General features: G+C 34.4%; 1 protein-coding gene across 2 annotated transcripts; it reads right to left on the bottom strand.

Annotated features, from left to right (window-relative positions):
* Nucleotides 1-1,991: 1,991 nt before the first annotated feature.
* Nucleotides 1,992-10,922, bottom strand: LOC147380664 (DNA repair protein recA homolog 2, mitochondrial-like). 2 transcript variants are annotated; one of them, XM_086431394.1, is made up of 8 exons: nucleotides 10,370-10,922; nucleotides 9,328-9,555; nucleotides 7,119-7,175; nucleotides 5,968-6,188; nucleotides 4,992-5,079; nucleotides 3,043-3,215; nucleotides 2,394-2,540; nucleotides 1,992-2,266 (listed from the first exon to the last, which is right to left on the bottom strand). In XM_086431394.1, exons 3-8 carry the CDS (start codon nucleotides 7,144-7,146, stop codon nucleotides 2,105-2,107), a joined length of 819 nt encoding a protein of 272 aa, XP_086287520.1. In that variant the 5' UTR covers nucleotides 7,147-7,175; nucleotides 9,328-9,555; nucleotides 10,370-10,922; the 3' UTR covers nucleotides 1,992-2,104. The 2 variants fall into 2 exon arrangements, with proteins under 2 accessions (XP_086287520.1, XP_086287521.1); XM_086431395.1 differs by lacking the exon at nucleotides 7,119-7,175 and having other exon boundaries at nucleotides 9,328-10,911.
* Between the last annotated feature and the right edge of the window lie 255 nt (nucleotides 10,923-11,177).

The following is an 11,177-nucleotide window of genomic DNA, read 5'->3' as shown; positions in this document are numbered from 1 at the left end:
GAACATCTTGACTAGGAAATCTTTTGATTGTATCCAAATGAGCAGTACAATCAACTAAACCAGACCTCAAAAGGCATCCCATTGCTGCTTCCTTACCTTCCTGAGTTAGCATGTACCTGCACTAATAACAAAGTAGGTTAAATCAACATGCACACAAAAAAAAAAAACTGACCTAGTTTACAATTACATACAAATAAGAAATTAACAAATGTGAGATGGTAATAGTTCCCCAAGTAAACATGTATAGTACAACAAAACCAAAAGAAGTTCTAAAAGGCAATACGTTTTTTTTTTATAGTTGTAAAAATTTTAGGGACCGACTACCACCCATTACCAATTGCATTCCATCACTTAAAACTTCCCCTTTGTACTTCATTTGGATGATTCCACTCCAAAAATAATAACAAAATATTACACTCCTTTTCTTCTTCTTCCTCAATCAGGCCTACATAAATTAATGTTGGTTCAATCATTTTTGAATAGTCTAATCTATGTGCAAACATCACATAGATGGGTTTTGACAATTTTAACGTCATTGTGAGGCTTCAGAAACTTTTTGGAATCCATGTCGACAGTTCGGGTTGATCAGTAATCATAGAATTCCAAGACATAAGATTCCAGCAAAGGTTTCTTTTATCAATTTTTAAATAATAAAGCATAAATAGAGATTGGAAAATCAATACCTTCATTTAAAAAACAAAATATTCACCAAATCATAAAAGTGGAGTAGGGGAGGGCTAACTTCTTAAAGATACTTTGAAAAAGTGTTGTCTCATCGTCCATGGGTTTAAAAACCACCTAGTGGGGGCTTTTGCTTTTCACCAAAACATGGAAATACAAACAAATTAGCACAAACATAGAACGAAATATAAGAAAAAGAACTTGAAGGAGCTGAGAAGATAGGATAGCCTCATATCAGTCAGATGAATATTCTGCAGAACTCAATTAATATGCCATAGGAGGCGCTGACTTCAATGTAGACAGATATTACAAGGAAAACTCAACATAACCATCCTACATGTAAAGGCAAAGCTAAGATAAATAACTCAAGTAGATGGCCATAAAGCTATGCATTTGGCATAGACAAGATGACAGGCTTGGAAGTTGTTAGGACTTGGAATTAATGAGCCCTGTAAGCATCATATTCATGAGGACTAAAGATGTATTGGACTGGCTCCATTCAAGAATTCCTCCATGATTGAGTTTCACTCGAACAAGCGGCTTCTTATGATCATTACAAGCTTATTTAGAATTTCAACATTTTCAGCCAGATAATTTTCAGCTTCTTGCTTATCTTGAAGAAATTCCCTTTCTAATATGGTAACAACTTCCTTTTTTGAAGATGACTCCATGCTGACAAGCCATCTCCAAGACGTCTGCTTCACGGAGAATGCCCCTCCCAAATCCTATTTCCAGGTCAGCCTTCTTCATTGCAGCTGCCAGTTTATTTTTCACAACTTGCACAGAAACAGAAAGACCGGTAATCTGAAAAAAACAGACATTACAAAAACCAGAGCAAGAAACCCAAGGTAAAGACGAGCATTAAAATGATTTATCGGGCGGATGGACGTGATGAGGAAAAAAAAAACCCTTGAAGATCAAAAAAGGTGGTGTTGTAAGATCGAAAAGCATAAAAAATGTTTTGAAGTTTATAATTTAAAAAAAAAAGTCAAGATACAGAATCTTGATTACAATGAAATTCAAGCTATACCAAAACCAATATGATTATAATATTTTTATCAAGTTTACCATGACTTGGTCATTAAGTTCATCTCATTTGTATAAAGCTCAATACAACTTCATTTGTTAACCAGTGCACAACTGCACATTATTTCACCTTTTGGTTACAGTAGACTAACCCTTACCTTCCTCTGCTCTGAGCCCGGGAGGAGATATTCTTCCAATGGATTACCTCACTGGTTCAGATAAGCACTTCTCCTCAACCCATTCCACCTTCATGAATTTCAGTCTTGGGGGAGGTAAAACCACCATAATTTCCAAACTACTAGATGGACCAGACCTAATGAAGTTAGACAGCCATCCAACTTTATGATGCGCTTATTTACCAGGTTGGGTCTGTATGTACTTCAAATAAATATAGACCTTATGCACCCTCCTTCAATGCTAACAGTTTAACCTCATTTTCTTTCCTAATCAATCCTGTTCTAATACCTCTCATCCAAACAGCTGCATAGAATTTCAAAGCATTTCCACCACAAATTACATCATTAGCAGACCCAAAACCTTCATGTGGCCTTGATCTAACCTGGATCAATATCATCCAACAGCTAACACTAATGAACACATTTCATCCCTCATGTACAGGAGAGAAATTGAAACAAGTGCAATTAATGATAATTAGTTCAGAGCCATTAAACAAACAGGAAATCTACCTGGTTTATGAAAATAAGAAGAGTTTGGGACTGGCGTAATGAGGAATGAATTTTTCGTAGTGCTTGTGTCCTCAATCGTGATTGTAACTCTGGGAAAGAGCCATTTATAGCTCCATCAAGTTCACATTGGGATACAAGAGCTGCTACCTGTAGAAGTCATCAGCTTATGTGAAGGAAAAGAAGTGAACTCGCAACTAAATGAAACAATTACTGACTATTCATATCCACGGAAGAACAATGTCCAGCAATAGTATCGCAAGAAAGTGCATAACTGATCCAAGAGTAGTACCACCTCACAGTTCCTCTTGTATACACCCAGGACAAACAAATTTTCAGCATTTCCTTGTATCAAGAGAAATCTCAAAGTCGAAAATATAAAATTATTAGTCAAGTGTTCTTACAATGTCACCAATAATACTTTTCATTAGTATTGTACTGTTCTATCCCAATTTACTCGGATAGCATCACAACCGTGTGAACAATGAAGATTGAAGTTTTAACTTAACAAGAACTAAATAAAAACCTGAGCATTAGATAATGAAAAGGTTTCATGAAAGGACATAGTGAATGATATGTTACCATTTGTTTAAGTACAAAAAAGCCATAGAATATCTGTAATCATATTAACATAGAGAAAGAAATCACTTACACTATCAACCACAATAACCGCTATAGATCCACTTCTAGCCAGGGTATCAACAATACTTAATAAATTTTCAGCAGAATCTGACCGTGAAATAAGCAAATTTTCAGTGTCTACACCTATTGACTCTACAAGGGATGGATCCATTGCATTCTCTACATCAAGATAAGCACAATATCCTGCAAAATAGAAATAGAACTCTTCAATTTTTAGGAGAACAATTTTTCAGATAAGTACTTGAAGAAAACAAATAGACCCAATATTGCAGAAAACATCAGTTATGATACACTGATATTGTAAGAGTGCAAAAGGCAATTATAACAAACACTTGTGTTATGACCCATCATATATCCCTTATCTCAGTATTGGAGATGATAACATGTGTCTTATTTTATTATGCAACTCTTTGGTTACCAACTCCATCAATGTCATGGTGGCTTTCCTCTCATCGTCTTTAGATTATATTGCTTATTATATATAAAAATAAAATTAAATCACGCATTAACTACAAAAAATCATCCAGCTTTAGCATTTCAAACATCATAGATAGTCTTGGCAGACAAAGATTTATCAATAATCTCTTTTACTAGTAAAGGAACAAATACCTTATATTATCAACAAAAAATTTCAGAATTAATCCCCTAGAAAAGGAAAAGCTCAGAAATTCTAGCTGCAACATAGAATTATTACTTCAAAAGCAAGATTACAAGCACCACTAAATCAAATCATTGTGGTGGACTCAGTCCAAAATAGAAGGATACAAATAAAATTGTTTGCTTCAAATTGCCCAGAAAATTTTAGATAGGGAAGCTGCATTTTGGGGGTATTCTAGATGAAGGGTTAACATATGTTACTAGGCCCTTAAGTTTGGTTTTAGGTTCTTCCCCCCTCCCCCCCATCCCCCTCTCAAAAAAAATAAAATAAAATAAAATCGATTCTCTGATAACATGTAAAGGAGACTTTTGATTATTGAATATGATTTTCTCTTAGAGGTTTGTTAGATCTTTTGTAAACTTTTGGGTTTTATTAGATTAGCACCCTACAAGAGGTTTTCCCTATATTCCCTCTAAGAAACCTTGGCTAAAACAGAGATCAAAGTTTCATTTTTTTTTACTTTACCTTACCCAACTTTCCAGCTGCTTGCATCAAAATTGCTTTGGCAAACTAGATAGACATGGGTTATTTTGGGGATTGGCCAATGTAATGGGCACTAGGCCATTATGGAAGTTTGAAAAAAGTGATTACGAGGAATGATCCAATGGTTAGGATCTATCCTTTCGGTAGGGACTTATATACAAGCCAAACTTTGTGATTATTACAGCAGTTTTGAAGAGAGGACTTGGTAGACCTAGCTCCTCCTCATTTCTGGCACTAGAATCTTTCTTTCCACATGTATGATGTAGAACTTGGTTGCACGCTTTAGTCACTATTGAATCAACGCACATGCTAACATGCATATGTTAACTCATAGAATACGCGTACAAATTGAATGTTTGTAAGTGGCACACTATTAAACCGATTGACTCACTCAGCTATAGATTGAATTAGATAAAAGACCCTTTAAAAGTTTAGACTTAATCAGCAGATGAGATTTTAAGACACATCAAAGGTTACATGATCATGTGCATCATCCAGTAAACATTTGCTTAGTTTATAAAACTATAAATACAAGTTCCCAAAGTCAACTAACTAAATCAAATGGAGCTGAACTAACTAAATCAAATTTTTTAAACAGTATGAGCACAATAGATTAGTAATTAAGTACATATGTACTCATGACATCTCAAGGAATTTATCATCTTTGTCAAGTCGTATGCTCATGGTCATGGTTCTAAAGCCAGATGGGTCAGGTTCAAATTGAAACTTAACTTCGCTATTACTTTTGTTTCATAGAAACAAAGTAAGTGTGACCAAACCATATTTCATAAGTAGAAAAGAAAAAGGTAACTAAGCACCTCCAAGCTTTTGAGCTTCCTTGATAATATGGAGAGCAAGAGTAGTTTTTCCCGATGCCTCCCGCCCATAAATTTCAACAATCCTTCCCTGCACAATGGAATTTTTCTTAAGCCTAAGAGCATAGTCCTTCAACTTTTATGGGCATGACATCCAAGAATATATTTTTTCACAAGCATGATAAAATAGTCCTAGTTTTTTATTTTCCTCTTTTTACAAAGGTACAAAGGTTACTCCCACGAATGCAGCCATAAATTTCACATAGATTGTTTTTTCATCAAAAGTACTATGTGAAATCTTCAGTCTTTCTACTCTTCCTCTATCCCATAGGTACAAAGTTTGAATCGATGGAGAATATTTTATTTTGTATCAATCAATATTTTGACATTGCAATTCCTCCCCGATACCTCCCAAGGAAAATCCCAAATTGACAGGTTAGCACGAGCTTATCCATGTGGGTGTGAACTCTTCGAATAGGAATTCATTTTCTGAAAAATCCTTTATTGCTTTGATGGGTCATCTAAGATCCTTTTGAAAACTATGTTGTGTTGAATAGATATCTATATGTTCCAATTTTTTAGGGAAATGCTTAAATTGCATGAGAGCTATTTTGTTATCAATAATAGAAGCTACTAAAAAATAGGATAGCAAAAAACTTTGAGTAAGAAGCTAAATTGGGCAAGTAATAAATGAAAGTTGTACCCTACCATCTATGCATTTCCACCTTACAATATGAAGAGAGTACATGGAGCTCATTGGGCCTGACACAACCCCCACTCGCGTACGCTATGAAGATATTTGCAATGATTCACCTATTAACAAAAAGAGAGGCATGCAGCGACAATCTTGAAAACCCAACCCTTTAAAATAAACAAGCATCACAAAAATAGGATAGATATGAAAAAGAAATACAATTGAATAAAAGAAAAAAAAAATCATGCAATATTGGTAACAACGCACACTACAATTGTTATCTACCTTTGGTAATCCTCCAATCCCAAGAGCCATATCAAACTTTAAAGATCTTGTAGATATAATTGGGGCATACCGTGAACCCAAAAAATGTTGCAATGACAACATAGATTCTTTACCGAATTCACTAGCAATCTGAGAGAGAGCCAGATGAAGTGCAACATCTTTTTCCATTGCTTCACCATCATCATAGAGTTGATCACGTTCATATTCTGATATAAGCTCAACTGAAACCAAGCAAATATTCAAATTGGTAAATTAAACAAAATCACTTATAGTAGACCAGTCATCCACTCAAACCATTAAGAAGTTTCTTGAGTACATATTATTTTTCTGGATAAAAAAAATACATAAATTGTTTCACGCTTTTTGTTGGAAAATTAATGATCAATTAACTTTACACAGAGAATGTTTTGATTCAATATGAGAAGAACCCCCCCTCCCCTTCAAGAAGGGGAGGAGGGTGATGAGGAAGCCCTCGACAACCAACCTCAAAACAACGGACTAAAAGCCAACCGTGGCTGCATCAAATTCATTTACAATTTCCCCTATCTAAAAGCCACATCCTCAAACCATAAACACACACATTCTATAATAATAGCTGATCAGTAGTAAAAGGAAGCTGCAACATTAAGAAAAAACATTATTTGTTTCAATCTATTGATACAAAGACAAGGAAAACTATTCCTAAAGTAACAATAAAATTAGAAATCCTACTAGAACTAGAAAATAGAAATAAATCTTATTAGAATTGGGAAACTACTTAGAATTGTAGATATCCTACATCAAGAGGGATGTAAGATTGCCACCCAACAGAAAAAATACAATGAATTTGCACATAATTCATCCCATTTGAACATTAAATACTCGGAGAAGACCCCTTTAAATTCATCAAAGATTTTACTCCACACAAAGATAAGTCCCATTCAAGTTCCCAACACTTTCACTAGGCCATCATATGGTTCAAAGCATAGGAGCATTTCACATTTTCATGCATCATTGATAGAAGATGTATCGAAGTCAAATATTTATACCAATTTTTCACTGGTTTCTATGCCAAAACCACCACCTTTGTAAACATTGCAAGCCAAAAATTAACAATAAAAAAGAACAAAGTTGCACAAAATAAAAGAAATATGGAAATTACAAATAATTACCTACAGAAGAAAAGGACCAAGTGTGCATCCCAAACTAACAGAATCTCTTTTCCCTCTCTGAAAATCCAATTAAAAGCAACAATTTTATAGTTCAACCAAGTTTAGATTCATTGTGTGAGAATAAAAACTGATAGGAATTGAAGTTTGTTGAACATTTATCTTTTAGAAAAAGGCAAGTAAACGAATTACTAATCCAGAAGGGAGAATAAAGCATGGCCAGGCCACCAATGCACCACAATGTCACAAACACAAGAATCACAATTGTGTGGGTCCAACTATATAAGTCTGTGTGGATCCAACTATATAAGTCTATGCTATTTTTCGAGAAATAAAAAAGAAACACCTCCAATAGATTTTAATAGGCTCCAAGTAGTTCTTCAACAAGTTGGCCAAGCACCAGAAACTGTTTGATGAAAGATAAGAAGTCTGCACATGTGTCAATAATGACTTGACAAGGGCTGGATTAAAGCTCTAGGGGGATGGAATAGGCTCTTGGGTGTGGTTCAGCAAATACCAAATACTGAGTAGAACCTGTTTCACACGTCCTAGCTACATTGAAATGAAACCTTGCTCTTTTTGCACTTGGCACAGTCTATCTAGGCACTTCATCAAACCTCTCATAACCTTGAAACTTCTTATCAAAAAAACCTCATCTAATAATTGGTGGGTATAGAGAGAGGAATGCAAACTAGAATTCAGATGAGTTACATTCCACCCAATGACCCAAATATCAAGGTTTTTTGGAAGAGAAAAACGAGGAATAAAGAGTGAAAAATGAAGAGTCTGCACATTTGCTCAAGTCTAAGCTATGCCAACCAGCAATGCATGTTCTTATATGCATACTTCATTACCATTGATACAGAAATACCACTGCACATATAACACCATTTCAAATATGAAAGTAGTATAACAAAGCAAAGTATAGGTTTTTGATGTACACAATGTCCAAAAAGATGAGGGCTCTTAATGTGAAATACTAGAGTGCATGATTGAGAATCATACAAGTGTAATTAAGGAGGTACCCATGAAAGAAACCCCTGAACATTGAAATGAGTAAACTCATAAATAAAAAAAATGATAATAAGCATTTATAAGCAATTTGAAGCAAACTGAACTTGTAAATTGGGATGATAATAATGATGATGACGATTTGAAGCAAATTAAAATTTATAAGCCATCAATTAACATAAATCCAAATATCAAACTCTTATCCCAAAATCTTAGGATCGAGTAAATGATGAGATCAGGTTGGTTCAAGCACACACACACACACAAACAGAGGAGACAGTAAGATGGAAAAGAAGAAGTGGGTGACAAGCAGTTGTTTATTAGTTCACTTTTATCCATTTTTAATTGTTTTGGATTTGATTGAATACCCACCCCTAAATCAAATTATGTGGTACAAAGGGAACAAAAAAAAAAAAAAAAACTGACTTTTTGATTCATTTCATAAAAACTAAAGTAAAAGTCAAGAATCATATGATTCATGGAAAGACAAACAGGATAAAGGGATTGGTTTGAATAACAACTAGATAGTCTAACCAGTTCATCTTCAAAAACAAAAAACAACAAACAAAAAAGAGTGCTCGATGTGTCAGACTGGCTAATTTCAATTGAACTGGGTTGAACAGGCTGGTTGAGTACAATTAATAAGAATGGCTACCAGGTCCGAAAATTGCCACTCCCGACAATTTCCTTCCTGAATATTTTCCATATAGGGCATCATGCCGTACTCACATGTCAGACACATTCCGACACTCTTTTCAAACAATTTTTAATTCATTAATTATTTTCTTTCACTCATATTGGGCTTGAACCCATGACCTCAAAGTTGATTTGCAATGTGTCAAACCAACTGAACCGTGAATCTAAGCCCAGTGCAGCATAATGTAGTGTGTGAATTTTCAGGTTTTCCCATGTTTGACATCAACAACTTGTCCATTGCAATACAAAATAGCAGGAATCACAATTTGAAGTAAGAGATGCAGCCAAACTTACTTGTTCATGACTGCATCAAAATCCTAAACAAATATTGCAATAGCATTGAATGCCATTCCGAAGACATATAACTAGAAGTTCTACGCGTTAATATTCCTTGAAGAAAGCTTTTTTTATTATAGCTAGTGAAATGCATAACAGAACTAATTAAAAGAATAAGGAAAATCTAGTGTAACAAAAAAAATGAGAAAGAAGAGGATTGGATACATACCAATTTTTAATTTGCTCGATCGATCGAAAGGAATTTTTTGTACTCTATCCGTTGAAGGAATCCCTTTGAAGCTTTCTTGATTCTGATTTCAATTGAAAACTTGTGGCCTCGTTGTATGGAGGTAAAAGTCCGTACATTTCTTGCATGGTCCTTCCTTGTTACCTTCCTAATGGTGTAGGGATCTTCTCCGATGCTTTCAAAAGGGGTTTGTTTCAACTTCTTTGTTCTCTACAAAGAATTCAAATATGCAGAAGCCAATGAACAAGGCTTGGCACAAAACATTCTATTTAGATTAAGTTATCAAAGCATACGAAAGTTGATCATCAACAAATAATGAGAATTAGCATAGTGTTTGAAGCAAGGTAAAGAGTGCACATCTGGTAACCATAGCATAGATGATATGACATTAGATTAGATGTATTTTAGCTTTAATGTAGGTAAACCATGGGATGAAATTTAAATAAATATAGATAAACTTAATCAAAATATTCATCTAGGTACCATGACAAGCCAAGATAATGACCTTGGAAGACCAAAAAAAATGCATCTATCAATACTCCATTTGTGTGGTCAATCAAGGATGATGATCGTCGTCTCTTGGTAGGTGTTTGTTGTCAGTGGGTAGGTTTTATGCCTTCATTTTACACTTAGGTTCCATAGGGATGCATGAGAGATACACACACCAATACTAGGAACACCTAATAGGGTCTCACCTCTTGACCTCCAAAGTACAAACCTAAGTCTAGTTAGAACCCCATATGTAACAGTAACACCCATGTTTGGGAAGAGTAATGATGGAACAAAGGCAATGAGATAGGTGTTGATGGACACAATTTGGTTCTAAGTGGCGTCCAACATGCAATCCATGTGACCATCCATTATGCATTGCATAGATGAAGCAAAAAATTAAAAAAAAAAAAAACAAAAACAAGGCATAGAGTGTAAGATAGAATATGATTTGATACCCAATGTAAGAAATAGGGTGTAAGAAAAAATATGATTTGAGTAGAGATAGGGTGTAAGATGGACTATGATTTGATACCCAACGTCAGAAACAAGATGAAAACCCCGTAACAGGAGAATCCAGTGTAGATGCAACAGCAACAGCAACAGCTTCAACAACCTTGAAATAGTTTCAGTAGGAGAAACAAAATTCAGTTCCATAGAGCATAACCAATCATCATCAACCAACAATTGATTTATCAAAAAAAAATCATTAACCACTAAACCTAAAAATCCCAACTCCAAAATATAAATCCCAAGTCTAAATCCTAAAAACATAAATCCCAAGCCCCCCAACCCTAAACCCTTATAAACTACTAAATGCTAACCACTCGTCACTATCATTAATCACTTAATATTAACAACTAAAATGGAAAAATTCATTAAATGCAAGCAATGAAGCTAAAATCAATAACCAACCATTGTTATTCACTAGTCACTAACAATAAACTTTAAATTATAAAACAATAATTGTTACTCACAACCAATTTACAACGAACCTTTAGCCCAACCATTAGCTAATAATTACCTAAGGCATATTTGAGGCATTTTGGGCTCTTGAGGCGAGGCGTAAACCTCTAGGCGCATCGAGGTGTAAACCTCAATTAATTTAAAAAAGAAATCCTAAATATATATATATATAAAATAATAATAATAAATTTAAAAAATATACAAAAACAAGTAAACTACCTTTAAGCATTAAAAATGTAGGATGTATCATCACTCAAAGGGTATCAAACATCAAATAAACAACTACTCTAGTCCTAGGAATAGAGTTTTAGACCCTATTGTAAACTAGAGAAGAATTAAAACAACAAAAAAATAGGTAGAATAGAAAAAAAACAAAA

This window comes from Akebia trifoliata, unplaced genomic scaffold (genome assembly GCF_017979445.1).
Source record: "Akebia trifoliata isolate Shusen 1 unplaced genomic scaffold, ASM1797944v1 Contig01133, whole genome shotgun sequence".
Classification (NCBI taxonomy): domain Eukaryota; kingdom Viridiplantae; phylum Streptophyta; class Magnoliopsida; order Ranunculales; family Lardizabalaceae; genus Akebia; species Akebia trifoliata.
This window is presented reverse-complemented; position numbering and strand designations above follow the sequence as displayed.